The sequence below is a fragment of the Miniopterus natalensis genome, chromosome 18 (assembly GCF_054644295.1).
Source record: "Miniopterus natalensis isolate mMinNat1 chromosome 18, mMinNat1.hap1, whole genome shotgun sequence".
Classification (NCBI taxonomy): domain Eukaryota; kingdom Metazoa; phylum Chordata; class Mammalia; order Chiroptera; family Miniopteridae; genus Miniopterus; species Miniopterus natalensis.
Genome location: NC_142098.1, coordinates 23,377,085 through 23,400,841, shown reverse-complemented (window position 1 = coordinate 23,400,841; position 23,757 = coordinate 23,377,085). Strand labels below are relative to the sequence as shown.

At 41.3% G+C, this 23,757-nt stretch overlaps 1 protein-coding gene across 1 annotated transcript in view; it reads right to left on the bottom strand.

Annotated features, from left to right (window-relative positions):
• The window catches only part of WDR59 (WD repeat domain 59), a 56,804-nt gene that overhangs the window by 28,143 nt on the left and 4,904 nt on the right, over nt 1-23,757 (bottom strand). The window contains exons 3-13 of the mRNA XM_016196545.2: nt 19,925-20,060; nt 18,793-18,878; nt 17,634-17,714; nt 14,742-14,779; nt 12,081-12,169; nt 9,841-9,957; nt 6,298-6,375; nt 4,992-5,148; nt 2,685-2,764; nt 1,274-1,406; nt 1,017-1,141 (exon numbers count right to left, since the gene is read on the bottom strand). Of these exons, the coding sequence (XP_016052031.2) occupies nt 1,017-1,141; nt 1,274-1,406; nt 2,685-2,764; nt 4,992-5,148; nt 6,298-6,375; nt 9,841-9,957; nt 12,081-12,169; nt 14,742-14,779; nt 17,634-17,714; nt 18,793-18,878; nt 19,925-20,060 (1,120 nt within the window). The remainder of the gene's footprint in view (nt 1-1,016; nt 1,142-1,273; nt 1,407-2,684; nt 2,765-4,991; nt 5,149-6,297; nt 6,376-9,840; nt 9,958-12,080; nt 12,170-14,741; nt 14,780-17,633; nt 17,715-18,792; nt 18,879-19,924; nt 20,061-23,757) is intronic.

Below are 23,757 nucleotides of genomic sequence, written 5' to 3'. Positions count from 1 at the left end.
GAATTATATCTCAATAATTTTTAAAAAGTATTCCTGGGAAGAGAATCAAGATTGCCTTCTTAAACTAGATCACCAGGTATCTACACTGTTCTCAACTGGGACAAAGGTGTATACACAGAGTTGATACAGATAACCAATTAATCTAAGAATCCTTTATCTCTTTTGATTTCCTGTGCTGCCAACTAGAGAAGACACCTGAAACAGTGAAAAGGGCCACACACATGGAAAATCTGGAGACTTGGATCCAAATATTATCTCTTCCACCAAATAGCTGCTGACCTCAGACAAGTCATTTCATCTCTTAGTGTCTCCATTTCCTCACTGAAAAAGTGGGGATAAAAGCACATACTGCAGAGTTGTTTTAAAGGCCGAATGAGATAATTATGTAAGTGCACATATCCATGCCTACTGTTACTGAATCTAGGCAAAAGAAAAACTAATCAAGTTTTCAAATTCCTTTATAGAGAGAGACTCAATTCTCTGAAGCAAAGAATTTCAATATCTGCCCAAAAGGAAAATAGTAAACTTCTTCATGTGGGAAGTGAACAAAGAGGTTTGGTCACCTTACTATGACTCTAAATCACCAAGGACATGACCAGCTTTAAGGGAAGATTGTACAGCAAAGCACAAAAAGTCCTGGAGAGTCAGGTTTGGCTTCCAAACTCAGCTCTCCCATTAATTTCACCAGTAACTTTAGCCAAATCACTAAGCCTTCCCAGATCTAAGTATCTTCACATACAGTAAAAGAATGTGTTGGAGCACCTAAGATTTTAAGACACATGAGCATCAGTTTATCCCTTAGTTCATCTTATGAGAAGGTAATATGATTAGGAAAAAACCTGTATTTGTAAAACATCAATTTCTTTAGAAAACCTAATAAGTAGAAAAGTAAGTAGAGAGCCTTATCTGTTAGAGCAGCAAAGATATTTGCTAACCAAAATCATAGCTGAAATAGTGCCCTCTCCCACCAACTGTCATCCACAAGCATGAGAGATAATTCATGAAACTCAGAGCACCTCCACGTTGACGTTCCGGATCTGCACGTTGATCAGGGAGAACTCCTGCTGCAGAGTCTGAGGCAGTCCTGGTTGATCTGATTTCTTCTCTTCCAGGAGATTACTTGGGGGATCTTCCTTCAAGACTAGCAAGAGAGAGAGGTTCGATTGTTGGCAAACATCTTTGAAATTGAGTTAGAGAGCAGTTCTATGGTATCTTCTACAACTCTGAATTTCGCAGAGGGCACCTCACCTAAAACACCAGTTTGAGCAGTTACCTTCTTCCTCTCCATGGCTTGAATTGTGCTGGTGATCTGTGTCTTGAGTGTGAAGAATCTTCTCCGGTTCCGGCAGAAGAGAAATGCTCTCGATGAACTCATCAACACCATCTAATATGTCATTTGCACAAAGCTGCAACAAAGGGCAGAAGATCTAGGTCTACAGAAGTCAGTGGAAATGGTCGTGTTTGGTTAGAGTTCTGACCTAAAAATGGGAATCACAGCCCTTCCAGTGTGGCTCATTTCGTTGGGTGTTGCCCCTTGTACCAAAAGGTTGCCATTTCGATTCCCTGTCAGGGCACATGCCCAGGTTGCAGGCTTGATCCCCAGTAGGGGACATGCAGGAGGCAGCTGATCAGTGTTTCTCTCTCTCTTGCCCTCTCCCTTCCTCTCTCTAAATCAATTTATTTTTAAAAGGGAATCACAAAGGACAGAGATGTCAGCCAAAAACTGATATAATCAAAATGGGTTTTATCCATCACCAACTCTCTCTGGTTAAATACACAAAAGAACAGGCTCTATTATTCTACCCTGGAATTTTTTCGTCCTGTTCATAGTTTATGCAAGCCTCAGAAAACATTATTTTAAATTCTAAGCCTTGTTGGAGTTATTCGGCTAGCCCCCAAAATATCATAACCTTCAAAGCATTTAGTGCAAATGGTGCTTTTTGGAGAAAATAGATTTGAAAGGCAATAAGGTGGTGATAATTGACAAAAATGTTCAAGAATGACTTCGTACTAGGCAGTACTGCAAATTTCACGCAGCATTTTCTATCGACTCTGTACAGAGTGCTGTGGGGGAGGCAATACAAGTGAGACACAGTTCCTGCCTTTAAGAAATGTAGCCACCAAATGAGAAGACAGAACCCTGAGATGAGATGAGGCAGAGCAAAACAGCTCATACCAGCTACCACTGTGGTTCATAAGAGAGAGATTATCGGGGGACATCTGTGAAACTTTCAACAATAAAGATAAATTTTAAAAAAAGAAGAAGAAACAGATATCATTCATGGAGCAAACATTTGAAAAGGCTCCATAGAACAGGTGTCATTGATGGACGTAGAGGGCTCTGAACACTACAGAGTGCAAGGGTAAACTTCCTGGCCCGTTTAGAAGAGAAAGGAATGAAGACCACAGGTCATTTGCTCAGTATGCTACCCATACCCTCCTATGCCAGGATAGGAGAAAAAAAGACATTCAGAGGTATTTCAGCCTTTAAGTGCTGAACACTGAAGTTGGCTCTTGAAGACCTCAAACCTCACTGTGGCATACACAAGTCACTTGGCCAACCAGTAAGTATGTATTAAGTATCTATCATGTAACCTCTAACTTCCACAAATACCAAATTTTGTATTTTTTTAAATTTCTAGTGTATCCGGTTACATTCCTCCACAACAGCAATGAATACATACCCTCTGCATCTGAGAATCTACCCGCCACATTCTCAAGGTCTGATCCCGTGACCATGTAACCAGTTGGTAGTCCTTGGACCCTAGAAATCACCAAATAAAAATCCTGGAAATTTTTCTGGATTCAACATCAATTTTGCTACAGGTTGCAATGGAGATTCATTCATTCATTCATTCATCCATCCATTCAACACATGTTTGTTGAACATCTATATGCCAGGCACTATTCTAGCCACTAGGACTATAGCATGAATACCATTATCTCTGTCTTTATGGATCTCACATTCCAGTGGTGGAAATAGACAAACAAATAAATATATAATAAAATGTCTGGTAGTGATAGTGTTATTTTAAAAAAAACCACAGGATTAGAGGACAGAGACTGATGGGGAAGCTATTTTTAAGACAGGACTCCCTGAGGAAGTCACATTTGAGCAAAAATTTAAATGAAGTGGAATAACTAGCAAATTAGCAGGTAAAGAGCGGTGCTGGGGTTTAATGCCACATTAAACTTTCACCTCCACAAATGCTCTTCTTTTATATGCTCCAGAGGAGCTGGGGATGCATACAATTTTTGTAAAATGAATTGTTTTAAATGCATCATGACATCTTACTGTTTAAAATAATTTTTTGATAACGAGATGCATGCATCTCTTTATAAAATGAATAATAAATCTTTAATGTTCTGAATTGACTGAATTATATTTTCACATATTTGGTAGGGTCAAAGGGAAATTATTCTGAAAGGCTCAGGGTGCTTTATGAAAGAGCTTTATGGAAGATCAGGACATTTTCGGGTAATTATGTAGTATCTAGAATCTCCTTCATGGCATCTTCAGAGAGCAAAGAATTTGGAAGTAATTTCACCAATTCCCTCATTTTACAGATGAGGAAACTGAGGGAACAGAAAACCTGATCTACCCAAGCTAATCAGGTGAGTGAGGGACTAAAGTTCCTTCCCTGTCACTGCCTTCAATCAGTGTTTTAATACATCCCTGTGCAAACTGAACAAGACAGAAGTTATTCTGAACTACTGCCTGTTATGAGTCTCACCATCGAGACTCATGTTCACATCAACAATTTTCTGACTCCCCATCTGGCTTCTTTTAACACCCCTGACTTTGAAGAAAAGTTATACCTAAGTCCTTTCTAAACTCAGCTCCTCTATTTGTCCCTTAGGCCTTTGTGGGGAAATTACATCACCTGTTCACTATGGCAAAATGCAAGAGAATAAGTTGAAAGCCATAGTCATGCATGAAAATTAATGGTATAAAGACCAAGCAGCCTCATGTTTCTAGAAGCAAGAGAGATTATGGAAATAAAAATGGGAAAATTAAGAGTCCTTTCAAAAACAAGCTGGGGGCAAGAAGATGAATACTCTGATTGATCCCAGGTCTACCAGAGACCTTTCCTGAGCTCTTGACAAGTCACATACTCCACTACTTGGCTTTCCTTCTGTGATATGAAAAGACCAAGAAATATACTTCTGTTCGGTACAACATTTAGAGAGCATGGCAGGATGATCTCAAGAAAAGAGAGGCTGCAACTAAATTTGCACGGTGAGTTGGTGGAGAAACTGAGGCCAAGGACTTCCTGACTCCCATTGTAATTCTGATCCTGTATTTAGTGATGGCTGGCTGATTAAGCTGCACTAACAATCCCAAATCTCAGTAGATTAAAGCAAGGATTTCATGCTCACTCTATATCTCTACCTCATCCTCACTCCTGACCGGAACAGCTCCATCTGGAGTCTCACCAACTGCCATGGCAGAGGCAATGAGAGTGTGTAATTGCACACTGGCTGATAATACTTCAACCCAGAAGAGACTGCATCATGTTTCATGTTCAAAGCATGTCATTTGGCCAAACTTATCTTCAAGGGGATGGGAGGTAAAATACCACTACGTGTTTGTGATGAGACTGGTAATATGTGGTGAGCAGTGATGACCCTGGGTCTCCCTCATCAACAGTGGCAAGAAGCAACTGCCAGAAGCTTCTAAGGATAGTGACCCCAGAGTTTTCAGCCCTAGAAATGATCCAACAGCAAGTCTATCAGTTTCCTATAGATCTCTTCCACATACGAGAGAGACTACACTGAACATAGAAGAGGAGGAAACTTAGGAGAAAAATCACAGCCTATACACCCCTTTACGTATCTACAATTAAAGGTGGTGGACCCCTGACTCTCTCATTCCTAGAGCCCAGCCCTGTTTCTGTGTCCTTCTCGTGGATCACACAGCCAACCCTGACCGAGCTGCTGTTGAACAGGGCTCAAAGGAAAATCAGGAGGTGGTCTTCTCTCCCACTCACCTTCCTTCTGCTTCCTCCACTGGAACTCCAGCACTACGTCATCGTGCCCCACAAAGGTATGGACTGGGGTGTTCAAGTCAAAGACATTCCACAAGAGAAGACTGTTCTCCCTTCGTAGCTGGGGCACCATCACAGTCACTAATCCATTGCTGAACGGCTATGGCAAGAAAGGGAAAAGCAGGTGATGATTCCAGGGATAATTAGCTGAGTCTTCAGTAACAGCATTAGAATTCTTTCCTAAAATAAATTAGATGATGGAAAGTCTCAACCCCTCTGGGGAAAAATTTTACAAATACCATAAGTTGACCATCACACTTACTCTTCTTTTACTTTTTATTTGCTTCTGGAAGGGGGACCATAGCAAGTAAAAAACAAAACAAAGCTATGCCAACTACTTGAAGAACTTAAAAAATATTCTATAACAAGCAAATGGCTCTGTTGCACATGGGAACATACTGTTTCACATCCTAGCTACTCTCCCTGAGCTCCCTCTATGAGTTATTGAGTGCTTTCCCAGAGTAAGCATGAAAGGCACACTGGAGAAAAGCCCAGAGAGGCAAGCATAATTCCTGTCTTGTGTAAATGCACCATGGGCATACCATCCACATGAAGTATAACCTTCTCACTGCCCCAAATACTACAGCTATTAAAAAAAAAAACCCTTTCAGCCTGGCCAGTGTCATATCTTAATTACAGCTCAATAAGGCTGAGGGGGAAATTAAGTGGCATTGCTGGGCCCAAAAAGCCACGGTCCTTTCCACCACAGTCCATTGACCACAAGCCTCTCAACTCTCTGCTTCCATCTCACCCTATTCCCCTGCCACCAGTGACTACCTTCCCACTACCTAGCTTCCCAGTCTAGCTATGGTTAGCAATTCTAGCACAGATTCTTATCCAACATTCCAAGGGCAAATCCTTAAGTAGATAACATCTTTTATGCCATCATGACCACCTTTGTCCCGTCCCTATATCAAGACAGAAAAAGAAAACTGCCTCATAAAGAAAATAAGAGCTCTGGCCAGTGTGGCTCTCAGTGGTTGAACTATCGTCCCGTACACCTAAAGACAACGGGTTCGATTTCCGGTCAGGGCATATGCCCAGGTTGCGGGCTCAATCCCCAGTAGGGGGTGAGCAGGAGGCAGCTGATCAATGCCTCGCCCTCACATTGATGTTCCTCTTTTTCTCTCTCTAAAAATCAATTTTAAAAAAATCTTAAAAAAAAAGAAAATAAGAATTGGCCCTTGGGCCCTAGAGTCTGGAACACCAAGATGGAAGTTTCCGAGCATAAGAACAGTGTCACACTCACAGTGTATCTGGCCTTCCACACAGGCACCTGGCAAGGGAGAATATTGAGGTATTTCCGAGGCTGGCGGTAATCCCAGAACTGAAAGAAAGATAATTTGTGAAATAAATGGCATTAAAAAACTCAACTACTGAAATACAAACAGCCTTTGAACTCATTGTTTTGTCCTCTGAAGATACATTTCAATAGTGCATTTCAGTCAGCCCCCAAGGCCACAGTACTGTAACAGAGACACAAAGAAAACCTTGCTTTCACATTTATAAACATTACAGGAGAATTTTTGGACTTCCACACTTGGGGCAGATCACTGTCAGCCTGCCAATTAAACAAGATTCCTAGCTGAAAATTAAGAATGATATGTTTTCACCCTTTATCACTTTTACAACAAGTAATTTAATAACAATAGCTGAAAGGTACTGACTACTTATTGCATTTCAGACAAATGTTTAGAGCTTGAAGTTTTTTACCCCATTTAATTTTTACAACAACCAAATAATGGGCATTATCAATCTCTTTTGTAAACGGAGAAGCTAAATTACTTGCCCAAGGTCACACAGGGAAAATGTGGCTTTGCGACTATCTGGATAAGCACCAACCCACTCACGTACACACTCATTCACCCACGCCTACATGGAAGATGTGGAACTTGAAGTTGCAGTTACACAAAGGTGAGCCAGATACAAACTGAACCTCAGAGATGATACCTATACTTTCAATGGAGAGACAAACACACTTAAGAGTTCAGCACTTGTCATGAAAGCAGAAAATAGCAGAGCACCAAAGGCAGGAAGACCAAGAGTGAAACTCTGAACTATAAGGGTATTAAGAAATTATTTTCAAAAACAGAGAAAGAAGCCATTCTGGAAAACAGACTGACAGTTTCTTTAAAAGTGGAGATCTGGAGTGGATCCCGAAGATGTGACAAAGTCCTTACCGTCCATAATACATTCTTATTCTCAAGGCAATCAGTGATGAAGTCTTATGAAATGATGACATGTTATATGAGGTCTTCACTATGTTTTATCTGGTAGAGTCGGTTATTATAATAAATTAATCAGCCATGCCGTCCTCCCATCCACAGGTGATTTCTGCTTTTCTCTTACCACTACCAAAAGGCCCCTGCTATAAGCTACAGATCAGAAAGGAAGTTTTCAGAAGAACTATAAGAAAGGCCTCAATCAAGAAAGAACGAACCAGCCCGGCTGGTGTAGCTCAGTTGGTTGAGCATCCTCCCATGCACCAGGAGGTTGCCAATTCGATTCCCAGTCAGGGCACATGCCTCAATTGTGGGCTCAATCCCCAGGATGGGACATACAGGAGGCAGTTGATCAATGTTTCTCTCTCTCTCTGAAATCCTTTTTTTTTTTTTTTTAAATTTTAAATAAATAAAAAGAACCAGTTGTGTGGGGTTTTTAAAAATAAAAAGAACCAGGTTATCTTTTTAAAATCTTTATTGTTGAAAGTATTACAGATGTCTCCTTTTTTCCCCCCGTTGGCCCCCCTCCACCCAGATCCTGTCCCAAAAACCAGGTTCTTGAACAGAATCAGGGGTACAGGATTCTCAATAAGGCTGACCTTGACCCATGGGCAGACACACATCTGTCAGAATGTACCCAAGGGACCGTGCCTAGATTTCCAGGGCTCTTAGTCTAAAAGAAGGCAATTTCATGAACTAGACTGCTTAAACCAAGATCGGGGGGAAAAATTTCATTGTGGTTAATGTTCTTTTTTTTTACTTAAATCCTCACCCAAGGATATTTTTTCCATTGTTTTTTAGAGAGAGTAGAAGGGAGGGAAGGAGGGAGGGAGAGAGAAACATTGATGTGAGAGAGACACATCAACTGGTTGCCTCCCACAAGAGCCCTGACTGGGGCCAGGGATTGAACCTGAGGCCCAGGTACGTGCCCTTGACCAGGAATTGAACCTGAGACCCTTCGGTGCACAGGCTGATGCTCTAACCACTGGGCAACTCTGGCCAGGGCTTAATGTTCTATTTTTAATGGCCATATAAGAAAAATCCTTTAAAAAAATTCTTTCCTTTCTTCTGGATCTAGCTCTAACCTTCAATTCAACAGTTTTATAGTTAACAATTTACAAACTGAAGTGAAATGCTCATTCAATAATATCTTGTTCCAGTTGACCCTGTAGAATTCAGAAACTAAAAATAGAATAAAATTTCTACAAATTATTAGCTAATGAATTGTCAGGTAAACGTAGAAAAATGATTACGTAGAGGGGGAAATCACATATTCATCCTTACCTACAAATTACTAAAAACAATGATTAAATAGTATGCAACGTGCCTCTAAATTACTTCACTTTATACAATTATGTTATTTATATACATTCAATAAAAACTGTATTCCTTCTTACCAGAATATAGAGGAATAAATAAAGTGCCAAAAATCTCATTTAATTCAAAAGCTAAACCTACGAGTAAGGAACATGTGTTTCACATGTGGAACGTGCCTGTTTCCTGCTTTATTGCCTATGGAACCCCAGCCTCACAGGTAGTAAAGATGTCAATGAACACTGACAAACTTGGGGACCTTAAAGAAAGAGGCAGAGGTGAATTGGTTGGTTTCTTGTTCCTGAACTTGGAACTGATCAGGGTGTGGTATGGGGAACAAGACTCCAAATCCCAAACAAACAAGAAAACCACTTCTGGCACAACCCTAGGAGATTTATAAACCTCAAGACAGAAGTTAACTTTTAAGCCTTGGTATGTGATTCTAGTTTTGCTAACCAAACTAAAAAGACATACATGCCTGTGTAAATAAAACAAAGCATTAAATTGATGATGCTGAATCACAAAATTGCTAAGCAAATTTCTGTGGTCAAATCTCTGTCCTTCTGGGCAGAGACCTGACCACAAGGAGAAACTGTAGAGCACGGCTGACTCTGCCCTGTATCCTTTCGAATAAGGGGGCACATCACATCCCACAGTCAGAGAAGAAAAACAAACAAGAAACACTACACTCTGAGATAAACCCAAAATAATAGGGTTGCTGAAACACATAAAACCTTGAGCATTTCCTGTAAGTTAGAGAATTTCTAATAAAACAACTCTATTCCTGACTTCTGCAATGCTGATGTCTGAAGATGTCATAATTTTGCAGGTGTAATACTCATGTGAGAAAATTGCTGCTCTTCCACCCTAGATAGGCTAATGGTAAACTTGGTAACCTTAACAATTCTGTGGGCTTTTCTCCTTTACTTATATATGTTGTGCTTTTTCTTTGCTGAGCCAGTCCTTCTGACTCCCTGGCAACTTCTTTTCAAGTAAACTTCTTTTCCTTTCTAAATGCTTTTGTTTCTGACTTCCTCTCACAAGGGGAAAGGAACAAAGTCCAGGAGCCATATCAGATATATGCTACTACATCACTCCTGCTGGTCTACATAACCAGGTTTACTTGCTCAGCTCCCAAAGAAGCACATGTACCCCTGAACCACATACACTATGCGAATATACTGTAGCTTTCCTTCAGAAGAAAGTGCTGCCTCCCAAACACAGCTCCACAACTTCCTCAGTGAGGTACCACTCACCTTGACGGAATTGTCTTGACTGGAGGTAGCAAGAATGTGCTCACTGTCTGGGTGCCAGTCCAGGCCGTGGATTTTGGAGAGGTGGGCTGCTAGATATTCCACTGCTGTACTGGGTTTCTGCAAAGGATCAGCACCGAGTGTTGTCAATTTAGAAAAAACTTATTGAGTGTCTACCACGTAACGGTCTGCTGGGTGCTGAGTGGGGATACAAAAATGCTACAGATACTGTCTCTATTTTTAAAAAACCACTTTGCGCCCGGCCTGGCTCAGAAGTTGAGCATCAACCTAGGACCCAGGAGACTGCGGTTCAATTTCCAGTCAGGGCACATGCCCGGGTTGAGGACTCAATCCCCAGTTGTGTGTGTGCAGGGAGTAGCCGATCAATGGCTCTCTCATCACTGATGTTTCTCTATCCCTCTCCTTTCCTCCAAAAAAAAAAAAAAAGAAAGAAACAATACACTATTGATAAACATATGAACAAGCTCAAAAGGAAACCTCAGAAAAATACATTAAAAGATTTTTTTAAGCTATCAAATTAGAAAAGATCTGTAAATAATACTCAATGCAGTGAGTCTGCATTTATCACTGCTAATGCACATATAAAATACCACAACCTTTTTGGGGGAGGAAATTTGACAAATTTTGTCAAGAGACTTAAAATTTTCCTTTCTCAAGGGAATATTCCAAATTCACAAAAAGCTTTAGCTACAAAAGCTGTTCATCCTGGTGTTACATGGAACACCAGAAAACGAGAAACAATTCAAACAGTAAGTGGGGCATGATTAAAAATTTTAAATGAATTCTAGTATAGCTAGCTTTCTGATACAGTATGATGCAGCCATTAAAAGTTATACTTAGAGCCCTGGCCAGGGGCTCAGTTGGTTGGAGCACTGTCCCATACACCATAAGGTTGCGGGTTTGATTCCCAGTCAGGGCATATACCTAGGTTGCGGGTTTAATCCCCAGTCACAGGGTGGTATGGGGGGCAACCAATCAATGTCTCTCTCTCTAAAAAAAAAAAATCAATAAAAACATTTGAAAAAAGAAAAGAAGAGAGTGGAAGAATGGCTATTACCAGACTGGACGAAAGGGACAGAGAAAAATACTAACATATAGAAGATGTGCCTGTCCACCCTCTGTTTATAAAATCACCTTCTAACCTAAGAGCTACCTAAGGAGGAAAGCTTCAGCCAGCACATCGCTTCCCCAGCAGATCCTGGTACCTAATCCAGCAGACCCCCAATCTCTGCTTCACTTCCCTCTCTGCTCTGCAACTGCAAGACCTAATTTGCCGCTATGAGAGGAAGGAAGCAGGGCAGCCAAAAGCAAAAACTGAGACTTTCCAGTCAACACCCAAGTTGGGACAGCCCCTTGAACAAGTTTCAGGAAAGCTCAAAGTAGGTGCTCCCCACAAAGCCTGAGGATCTGCAACCTAGGATTTCACAAAGCAAGAAGTGGTATTTAGACCCCAGATCTTACAGAAGCCAAATGCTCTATGCATTATTACCCAATCATCTGGCAGTTAGATATGGGGGAGGCCCTTTTCCTGCATCGTTATTGTCCCTGATGTCAACATATCAAACGTCTAACATACTTTCCATCACAATAGCAGTCTAGGATCCTGCACCTCTTTCATGCTTGTCAGTTACAGAAGCTGCTGCAGGGAGAATATATGCTCTACAGGCTCATTTGGGGCTGATGAGATAGCTAGGCCTCTTAGAGAGGATTTGTACAACTGAGTAGCCTGTACCTTAGTGATTTGTACCAGAGATATTCAGGATGGTATATATCCTAGAACAACTAGTTTTCACTTTGCAATCTGGGGCAGCTGACCATCCTAGAATAGTGTCAGGTCCCCCAGGCTTGATCTCAATGCTACACTCACTATTATTGTACTATTATTACCATTTTTACTTTAAAGATAAGGAAATGGAGGCTTGGAGAAGTTTAGTGGCTCACCTGATAGCATTCTTAGGTGGGAGCAAAATAGGATTCTAACTTCAGAGTCCAAGTTCATTTTCTTAATCACTGATCATAATGCCTCACCTTCCTTAACTTCCTTCAACACCAGTTTGATCAGGAGGCAAATGTCATTTGGTACTGTGATCTGAAAATGGCAATTTACCATGCTGCACAGGGCATCCGAGACTCTCAAGACAAGCCTTGCTAATCACAACATCCTCTTCTTACCCTCTGGGAGGGATTAAAGTACAACTAGGGGGAAAAGAGAGATTACTCACCCGCTTGTCCCATATCCGTACATCCCCGTCATGACTGGTGGCAAGGCAATTAGCATTTTTTTTATTCCATTTGACCTGTGAAGCACCCGCTGCAAAGAAAAATCAGGGGAAGAAAGCTGCTGCCATCAACACCTTCAGAACCAGAGGGCAGCACATGCAGGGGAGCAGGATAATGAGTTCTGGTTGAAATAAGCACAGAATCCTTCAAGTTTCTATAACTGCACCAACTCCACCATAAGAAAAATAAAGCCAAAAAATAAATGAATTAAATAACACAGGAGCACAGGATCAATCACCTAATTGAGGAAATAACTTCACTTAAGAAAAGTATCCGGGGAAAAAAAAAAAGTATCTGTGGGTTACCTCTAAGCAGCATCAGCAGGGAATGTAGTTTCTTAAAGAGCAGAATCTGTATGTGGCCCTGCTGGTTGGTAACTGATTCATCATACAACCTGGCTTTTCATCACCTCCAATGACCAGGATTGCACCCTCAACCCAAAGAGCCTCACCTCAATGCCTGCTTTTTTTTTTTTTTTTTTTAAGAGGGACAGTCTTGGAAAAACAAAGCCCACAGCTGAAGCTCTGATGAAAAATAAGCCCTGGTGTTGCCCAATTCTGCCCTCAGAGGGTTATGTGCACCCCCCTCCATTTCCCCATCAGTAGTTAGACATGGCCACTGGCCCTGCATAGAGGCAGGGAAAGGGAATACCCAGGCACTGTGTGGACTCTGTTCTTTCCCATTCTGGAAATACAAAGAATAACAATGACAACTTAAGAGAGGAGGCACAGTGTAAGACGGCAGAAGAGGATGAGAAATGAGGGAAACTGGGCCATAGCAGCAATTATAGCTGACCCTTAAGAATAATTTAAGTTAAACCAGAACCAAACAATGGCCCTCCTTCCCACCTCTTCTTGTTCTTGCTCAGATAACACAATATTTCTGCTTGGACACCTCTCCTTTTGGGTGGGAGTTTCTTATTGGGGACACCATAGAAGATCCAAGGCTTTGGAGAGCAACCTGATCCAAGAAGTCTGGAGAGCGTGATACATAAAGCAAGGACTTAGAATCTAACAGGAAATAGAGTTAAGGCCCAGGATTCATCCTTGCTTGGTTTTGGGGAGGGTGTTTGTTTGTTTGTTTTTCCTTGAGACACAGGGCAACTTAAGTCATCTAAGAGCAAGTGGGGGACACCCCTTAAAATAAAGAAAGGGAATAAAGGGAGTATATTACTTAGTAGACCCAGTTTTGGGGGTTTTTTTGCAAGAAAGTGTATCAGCTAGAGAAGGAGTAAGAAGAGTCTGCTCCATCTCCTCATGCCAGTTACTTGAAAAGTTTCAAGAAAATACTTTTCCCAGTGGGAGATGCATCGGACCAGGAAGCCTCCCAGAGATTCTGGGCACCCCCTAATTCAAACTGCTCTACTAAGATCATGACATCAGGGTAAAGCAGAGGTTCCAGACTTTAAGAGTTCCCAGACATAGAAAACACTATGGAGCACACACAGTCATGTTCTCACTGACTCCTTACCCTGAAGATATAAACAATGTGTGCCCAGAGAGTTGGGCAGCACCACAGACATGGGGAGCAGCAGTAGCCAAGGCTGTACCTCTCAGGGAATGTTAAATGGGCAGCTAATAAAGGTCTACAAGCCTCTCAGGTGTCTCTTTTTTCCCAGGGCAGCTTTACCACCACTGAGAAACCTCACTTAGGTACAACAATGAGAGAAGGCTTACCAGTTCTACACCCAAGTTCGACTCTTATGAACTAGTGGGAACACACCCTAACAGCCCCAGTGCAGAATCCTAACCATAGTCCATTCCAACTGAGCAATGAAAACAGATCAGAAAATAATTTCAAAGACTCAGTGCCTCCGTATTAAATTACACCATAGGGACACAATCAGCATCATCTAGATTGTGGGGAAACCACAAGACAAACAACCTGGTTTCTTCAATAAATAAAATGCAGAAAAAGAAAAACAAACTGAAAAGGAGAAGAACCCTACTGATTAAAAAAGATGACAAATGTATCAACCTCTTGCAAGTATGGACTTTACTTGGATTCTGATTCAAATAATTATTTAGAGAGAAAGAGAGAATTGAGGAAATTTGAATACTGCTTAAACGTATGATAATAAAGAGCTATTGTTAATATTTTTAGGTAGGTTGACAGTATTATAATTATGTTTTTTTAAAGGATTCTTCTCTTATAAATAATACATACTGAAATATTTGTTGATGAAATGATAGGATACCTGGGATTTGCTTCAAAATAATCCCAAAGAGGATACACTAGGGGGTGGTACAGTGGGTAGAGGTAAAGATGAAATAAGACTGGCAGTATTTTGACAACTGTTGTTACTGGATGACGAACAAAAGGTACTTCATTTTCTTTTATTTTTATACACATTTGAAATTTTCCACAATAAAAAGTTTAAAAATAAATCAATTTGGCTCCTATCCTTGCATTCTGACATAAGTACCTGACCACAACTCAACGGTCCTGACTCTAACTTCTAAGAGCAGCCTGAAGCAAGCCCCTTGCAATATGGGACTTAAAATTCCAACTCGCCATGATGAAACATGAGGCTTGGAGCAGTCAGTGTGAGAGAAAAAATAGAAGAAATAGTGTAAAGACAAGCCAGGGGAGTATACACTCACCTACAGCAGACAGTGCAATGGTAGGCTTCCTTGTGTCTCTGAAATATAAAAGTCAGAAATCAAACACGCAATTCAGATGCTACCATCTACCTGGTGCTTTTCACCCTCTGCACATTTTTCTTCACTTTCCTTTCAGTAAGTACTTGGAGTTCAGTGGGAATGTGAGGGCCTTAAAAAGAACATAAAGAGAAGCTTGTCTCCTTCCAGGCAGATGAACTTTGTCAGCCACTGCAATTGAGGCCAAGTCTGAATTTCAAATCATGCAGCTGTATCCACAGAAAATGAATTACATGATTCAGCATGGCCTCGGTGACCCCGATGTAGGAGCAGAGAAAGCCAAAAGAATACCTTCCGGGTGTCAATTCTCCTAATGGAACAAGGGGAGAGTCATGGAGGAGTAACTCTGCAAGAACCTTCCCAACAGTATTTCAAAGGTGGGGTAAAAAATTACTCTGGATGTTCACAATAGCCAAGAGGGGGAAGCAACCCAAGTGTCCATCGACTGAGGAGTGGATAAACAAAATGTGTTATATATACACAATGGAATATTATTAGACCTTAAAAAGGAATGAAATCCTATCACATGCTGCAACATGGATGAACCTTGAGGACATTATGCTAAGTCAAATAAGTCAGTCACAAAAGGACAAATATTGCATGATTCCACTTACATGAGGTCCCTAGAGTAATCAAATTCATAGAGACAGAAAGCAGAATGGTGGTTGCCAGGGACTAGGGAGAGGGAGAAACGGGAAGCTGAGAATGAGTACAAAGTTTTAGCTTTGCACAATGAAAAAGTTCTGGAGATCCGTTGCACAACAATGTGAATATACTTAACAGTACTGATTGGACACTTAAAAATGGTGAAGATGGTAAATTTTGTTTTGTTTTATAACCACAATTTTAAAAAAAAACAACCTACTCCTGGGTACAACAGGAGATTCTCGGAGAGGCTCTTACTACAAATGGTAAAATTACAGAACTGAGCAGCACCCTAGGGCTGGGAGGGCCAGACAAAGCAAATCTGCAGCTTATACTTACTATTTAGAAAACCTTAAAAGGAATCTCAGTTCAGTGTCTTTTAATCTTTAAGTTAGGAAACAACTGTTTCATGTAAATGAGGAATACTCTAACCTTGCCCCAGAGCTCTCTGGGGGTTTTGTTTCTATGATCCCACTTATATGTGGAATCTAACGAACAAAATAAACTGATGAACAAAATAGAAACAGAGGCATGGATACATGGATACATGGATACTGACAGCTATCAGAGGGGAGATGGGTTGCGGGGGAGGATGAAAGAAGGTGAAGGGATTAAGCAAAAAAAATATATATACATCATACAGACACAGACAACAGTGTGGTGATAGCCAGAGGGAAAGGGGAATGCAGGTAGGTGGAGGTGGGCAAAGGGGTATAAATGGGGAAAGAGACTGCTTTGGGCAATGGGTGCACAATGCAGTCTGCAGACGATATTTTGAGTTGTACACTTGAAACCTGTATGGTTTTATGAACCAGTATCACCCAATAAATTCAATTTAAAAAGAAAAAAGAGCTCTCTCTTTCATTTTCCTGGATTTCATGTTCCTTTCCTCTCTCTGGTGATGCCTTTAGACTAATCACCTCTGAGGTGCTAACCTGCAGGGAGTGCAGGTGATGTCAGCTGTACACACTCTTACTCTCCATGAATCTCTTTCACTGGCCTGTCAGATCTGTCATACCTCAATACTTGGCTTGCCTTCTACTATAGTCCACCTTTCAGTGTAAAATATCACAAAGTCACTGCCATTTGGAGCATAGCAGCCTAGTGAGGGGAAAAAGTATCCCGTCTGGGGGACTCTAAAGACTATACCCTCTCGTTAGTCACCTCGAACTGTGACGGTAAAGGGAACTTTGCTCTACAAAGGGAGAGGGAAAGAGACGTTGATTAAGAACTTACAAGGCACCCTGGATGGTGTGGCTCAATTGGTTGGAGCATCATCCCATATATCAAGGCAGGTTTGATTCCTGCCTCTAAAATGAAGGTTCCAAATTGTCCCACAACCATGTGGTTATGCCTCTAGGACACATACACAGTCAGTTGAGGGTGTGACCCCTGGTTGGAGCATGTGTGGGAAGCAACCCATTAATGTTTCTCTCACTCGCTCTCTCTCATCCCTCCTCTCTCTAAAAAATCAATTTTTTTAAAAAAGAAAGAAAAAAAGAACTTACAAGGTGCCAGGCCCTAGGATGAGTGCTCTTTACCCCATGAAGAGTAATCCTACCAAGTGGCTCTCAGCCCCCCTTACATATGGGGAACTGAAGCGTCACAAAGAGCAAATAAAGAGCTGAGCAGAGGTGCCTCGTTGCATTGCCTGCAGTAGCAGATGTGTGTCTGTGCCAATCAAAATTCCCCCACCATCACTTGCCACTTGAGTAAACCTCACCTAACTTCCAAATGCTAGCACCTGTGTTCTTTGCCCCAAAAAAATCTCCCTAGCTGCTGAAGCCCACTTTGCAACTCGTTGTGACAGGACTAAAGTGCCAGAGAATTAAGGCCCCTGGAAACAATCAATGACTGACAGTTAACAGCACCCCCATTTTGTTAGCCCTCAGGGTGGGACACCTCTGAGGAGGGAGTTTTACACTAGCACCTAGCAGTCCCCAGTAAGACTAAGCCTCACCTGTTCATAGCAGTACACAGATGGATAATACACCCCCTATTTGTGGCCTTCCCCACCCTGTCTCTTCTCCATCCCCTACAGCATTTATTTCACCTCCTAAATAATATATCTGCCAAGTATCCTTGTCTCAGGGTCTGCATTCAGGGAACCAAACTAAGATACTTGATCTCTAAAATGAAGGTTCCAAATTGTCCCACAACCATGTGGTTATGCCTTTTGGTTATTCTTACTTGATATCCCAAATGTAGATGTAGGTGTCCACAGAGCTGGTAACGAGGAGATCTGGTTCAAACACTGCCCAGTCCAAGTCACTGGGAACACAGAAATAAACAGAACAATGAAGAGAAAATAATTCAAAGTCTGGTTCCAATGCACTAGCAGATTTATTCCCTAGTGGCTTCAGAAAGTCACTATTAATAATGGGCCTCTTAAAATGGTTTAGGCTGGGAATCTCCAAAGTTCTTTGGGAATGAACAAGACTTAACTGAGTTCTGAAAGAAACTTTCGGGTCCTTTTCCCCTATCATCTCCAGCTATATTATAGGTGTTCCCAAAAAATAAATGGAGTGTTTCAACTTAAAACACACACACACGCATGCATGCACATACACATGCAGGCACAAATGGTACAGGCAAAACAAGGAAAATTTTTGGCTTTTCATTTTCTAAATCAGTCTCAACCACAGGTATGTTCAGTAAAACCAACATCTCTTAAAGCAGTGGCAAACTGCCACGTTGCCAGCAGGCCTCTGGTCCCCCTACTCGTTCCTTCATGCCTAGAAAGGCAGTTACTACATGAACAGTTAGCACAGTCAGGGGTCTAGTCTTTTCCATTACTTCCTAAGTCCACTTCACCACTCCTGCACTCCCTGCTTGCTACCTCCCAGAATACGTTTTCCCCACCCAGAAAGGGTGGATCAAGGAACACTCCAGAAGTCAACTAGAAGGCCATGAGTGGAAGGCAACTTCATGTCTAGATAATGGACTGTGATGCAGGAGCTCTATGTGGTGACTCACAACTGCAGGAAAAAGAGCAAAAGGCTGCTCCCTGATGTCTCTACTCCTGGGCACTGCTGACTGTAACCTAAGGGATTCTGCTAACATAACTTCTCCCTTCTGTGGCAAAAATCAGCTCTAATCCTTACTCTGTACCTGTCTAAGTATTTTCTGGGATCAAAGTTAATACTATATGGATGCTGGTTCCTAAATGCCAGTTGTTCTTCGCTGTGAAAGCCATCACCTCGGTACAAGCTAACGACCTAACAGCTACCCAGGGCCAACGCAACACAGAGAGTCAAGCTGTGGGAGGAGGTGGGTGTTTCCATTTCGCTCCCCAAAGGACTATGGCAAAGCAAGACAGCCCAAGGAGCTGTGGAAGGCTTGTGCCTACCTGATTACACGAGTATGGCCTTGTAAGGTTGTGCCAACTTCCCCACTGCCATCTTTCCACTTATAGAGGTCGACCCGTTGGTTACTCTAAAAACGGGAAAGAAGGCAGCAAGTAGTACATCAGAATATATGCTCTCATCCCAATCTGCTTAAGCCCAAGAAAGGGAAGCCATATAGAAACCAACTTGCATGGCAAAGATCCTACAGGTTGAGCATGTGAGTTATGGGTAATGGAGATGGTCCCAGACCACTAGAAGAACCTCCTCCCCATTCTGAAGGTCACATACCCATCTCTCTCCAGCTGCTGGCACGCCAGAATTTTTTTAGCTAACTCTTCTCATTATCAAGTGCCTAGAATCAATCTACCACACTTTAAAAACACAGATGCAGAAGAAAAAGAACAAAAACACCATCAAAAGGTTGTCCTAGAAGACAAAATTACACAAGACTCCTTAAAATAGGCCTTTATCAAATTTCTTAAAGACTTAAGCAGAAGGACACAGAGAAAATGGGCAAGGAAATACTACAATAGGAAAAAAGAAGGAAAAAAAGCTTTGATCAAACTATATTTTGCTTAAAAACACAACAAACCAGCAAAGGCTCCTTAACTATCATGAGTATATGAAACAAACTGACAGTGAATAAAAGATACTAATTAACAAGCAGTTTAATAATTTCTGAACTGAAAATAATAATAATGTCTGAACTGATATATATATGACTAAATTTCATCTCAGCTCAGAGTCAGACAGATGTGTCACATTTTGAGGTTTTTATCCTGAAATGCCTGATTCCAATTCTAAATCAGTGAAAGTCCTGTGAAAAGATTAGGATTCAAAATAGCTTCCAATGGGACTAGGAGTAAAAAGAAATTCCCCTCATCTTCTAATATTCCCTGACATTTCCAAAGGGTCTGCTATTGTCAGTCTATGATCTAGGCACCTTAACGAACCTGTCTTCCGCTCTTTCTCACCACACTATACACTGAGTATCATCACCCATGTCTCATCTAGATGAAGCAACTGAGGCTTAATTAACTCAGGCTCAAAAAAAAAAAAAATCAACATAGGACATACACCTTTCAGCCCCAGATCACAAGTTTAAAAGCCTTTTCCTATACTCCTTAAACTCACCGAAGCTGCAAAGTAGTGGGCAAAGCTGTCATGAGGATTCCACTGCACAGCTCCAATGTCCCATTTGCTCTGGCGAGAGATCTTTCGGTGACCTTCGAAAGGGGCATCTAGATTAACGATGTATAGGAACCGGCGGCTAGGAGAACAACATCAGCATGATGACACTGTAACAGCATTAGCACTGAGACAGAAAAGCACATTTAGAACTACATATGATTTGTAAGCAGTGCTCAAAAACACGCCAGATATATTTGACCCTTTATCTACTTTGAAAGGCATGCAAGTGACAAGAGTACCTGAGGTGGCTGTTAGATAAGCAGGAGCCACATTCCTGTGAATCTACCTCTGGAGATTGTCTTCCCTACCACATCCATGAAAGTCTGACCTCTTCCCATCACACCCAGCTCCAGCCCTGCCCCTCTCTCCCAGCCTTTCCCAATCCCCCAGCTAGGACAGTCACTACTTCTACATTACTCCAGATATCCTGTAGAAAATCTCAAAATTCCTTGCAAGTCGACTACCTGAAAAGGGAACTAAATGAAGTCTATCAGGAGGAAAATAATAACAAAAAATAATAATGAAAATAACATATTAAATGCCAATAATGTTCAAGGTACCAATCAATATAAAGGAAATGAAAACAGGGATGTCCTGTGTTCACTTATTTTCTTTTTTTAAAATGAAAAATCCTTGGTATGTGAATTAACATCTCAGCAGCCATCAGCTATCAATTCATTGTTAGAGAGCACTACAAGCCCCTAGGTATCAATGACGATAGGTGGGCTCAAAAATGAAGAAAAAGATTAATAATTAGTAGTCCCTACTCATAAAACACAGGAAATGGCATAGAAGCCCTGGCCGGCGTGACTCAGTTGGCTGGGCATCATTCTGTGCACCAAAGGATTGACAGTTCAATTCCTGGTCAGGGCACATGCCTGGGTTGCAGGCTCGATCCCCAGTAGGGAGAGTGCAGGAGGCAGATGATCAATGTTTCTTTCTCACATTGATGTCTCTCTCTCTCTCCTTCTCCCTTCCTTTCTCTCTAAAAATCAATAAAAACGTATATATTTTTTAAATGGCATGGAAAACCCTAGCAAACACCCTAGGAGGGATGGTTAAGGGAGAAGAAGGAATGCATAGGTAAGACACAAATTCACACAACTTCCGAGACTTCTAAAAAGTTGCTGCAGAACAAAGATCTAGAACCTCTGGCTGGCTGGCATCTTGCCATCAGAACAAAAAACAGGAAAAGGCTAAGAGCTAAACATATGGGGGGGAAGGGGTTTCAACAGGGGACTTGAGAGGCATTCCAGAGCAAATACAGAACAGAAAGTGGGTACTTCAGGAAAAACATGCCTGATTGAATATGCATGTTTATCTTCGTTCCCCTTTAAAGACCTACTAAAATAAGAGTAAGAACATAAAAAACAGAAACCCACAAAGACAAAGAAAACGAGAGAGGAAACGAAAAATTGATGGACAACTGAAAATTGATCTAGAGTAAAGAAAGCTAATTAATGCCCAAGTGCCTGCAGAGAAGTGCATGAGAAAAAAGCTGATTCACACTGGCAGGACTACTCAGGAGTTGGAGACTTCAGGCTGCAGGAAAGGGAAAGAGAGAGGGCTGGAGAACCAAAAGCAGAACAAAACCAAACCAAACAGGCAGAACTGCTTGAAAGAACACTGAGGAGAGTAGTTTAAGAGCACCCCACAAAGCCAGCATCTCCACCGCTCCTTCTCCCAGGTAGAGAGTAGGTGATGTGCTTTAGAGAAGTTACTTCAGAGAAGTCTAGGCCTGGGACAAGAGACACGGCAAAGAGTAAGGGGCTGTGCTCAGAACAGGATGTGAAGTGCCATGTGAGATCCTCAGGCCTCTCCCCCTACTCAGCACTCATAATGCTTAGCCTTTAGTCTTCAGTGACTAGTGGCAGGAGGATTCTTCTCAGGAGGAAATGATCAGCCCAAGAAAAAGCAAACAAACAAATAAAACCTTGGAGATAATGACATTGGGGGCACCCTCCAACAAAAGGGCCTGGTTCCCACCTGATCTCCCTATAGTGAACTCTACCACCACCCATGTGAACAGAGATTCCAACACTCTCTAATATTAACAGAAAGCCGAGGAGCATCAGTCACCAGAGGAAACCTGAAAAACAGAGGCCAACACGATCCAAAGAAAGAAAGGGATAGTGGAGAGGAAAGAAAGGTGTAGTGGAGAGGAAAGAAAAAAATCTAGAATTAACATTCTCAGAGAGGTAAAAGAAGACAACATAAAGAATAGAAACCAAGAAAGAGCTCTGGGAAATTAAAATAATAGTTGAAATAGAGAAATCTGATAGAAGAGCTCGAAGTGAAAGTTGAAAAGTCCCAGAATGTGAAATAAAATGACAAAAAGACCATAATATTGTATGTCAGTGTTAATTGGAAAAAAAAAAAAATTATTAAAAAAAAAGGACAAATAGACCAAAAGGGAATCCATACAGGATATTCAACATGACTAACAGTAGCTCCAGAAAGAATGAGAAGAGGAAATAGAAGCAGGGAAATTATCAAAGACATAATGCAGGAAAATTTCTTCAAACTAAAAGATACAAATTTCCAGACTGAAAAGGCCATCCAAGGTGCTAAAAATTATTCTGCATCTTAATTGGAAAGGTGATCACATATGGGTGTGTATATTTAAAAATTTACTTGAGCTGTTCACTTAAGTATACACTGTGCTACACATATTTAAAAGTTCACTATAAGACAATGAAATGGCCCAGCTGGTGTAGTTCAGTGGTTGAGCATGGACCCACGAAGCAGGAGGTCATGGTGCGATATGTATACGTATCTAAGAACACACCACAACAGGAACACCTGCATAATTCCATTTACATAATTTCCATTTACCTAACCCCATTCTCTTCCTGAATGCTACAAACAACAATATCCACACTTTATAGTAAATGTTGAGAAGTTTAACATTTGAGAGACAGATATTCAGGGCACCTGAGAGTATTTTATAGGTTGTGAATACAGCGGCATGATGTCAAGTGTATGTTATGCTTCCATTTGTTTAAAAAAACAATAACATAAAAAAGGGGGGGCCCTGTAAGTGCCCACACGTGAATGAGAAAAGACACACATGAAAGTAATCACAGTGAAAATTCCACACACACTAGAGATAAACACTAGAAACACAGATAGGATTTGAAAGCTTCCAAAGAGAAAGAACAGGTCACATACACAGTCCAGAATCAGAATGACCTAAGATCTCTCAACAATAATTCAGAAAAAGAACCCTAAACACCAATTCAATCCAACAACTGTTATATAGCGGGGAAGGGCATATATATATAAGGGACTCACAGAGTAAAGTAAAAGTGTGCTAAGTCGTCATCTTCTATTGTAATAAGTCAATTTGTAATGTTTACAATGGATGAATCAAGATATAGCAGTATATGTATACTATTTGGAAATATGTACAATATCATGTCATCTGGAGGCTATTAGCCCTGGCAGGTGTTGCTCAGTGGTTAGAGCGTCAGCCTGAGCACCACAGGGGGGTAGGCCTGATTCCTGGTGAAGGGAGCATACCTAGGTTGTAGGCTCGAACCCGGTCCCAGTTGGGGTGCGTGCAGGAGGCAACCAATTGATGTGTCTCTCTCGTATCAGTGTTTCTCTCTCTCTTCCCCCCTCCCTCTCCCTTCCACTTTACCTAAAAATCAATAAAAAAAATATCCTAGGGCAAGGATTAACCAAAAACAAAAGTTTAAAAACTAAGTAGAAAATTAATAATACAGGGTATTCCCAAAAATGTATAATACTTTAACAGCTGGTAGCTCAATTTT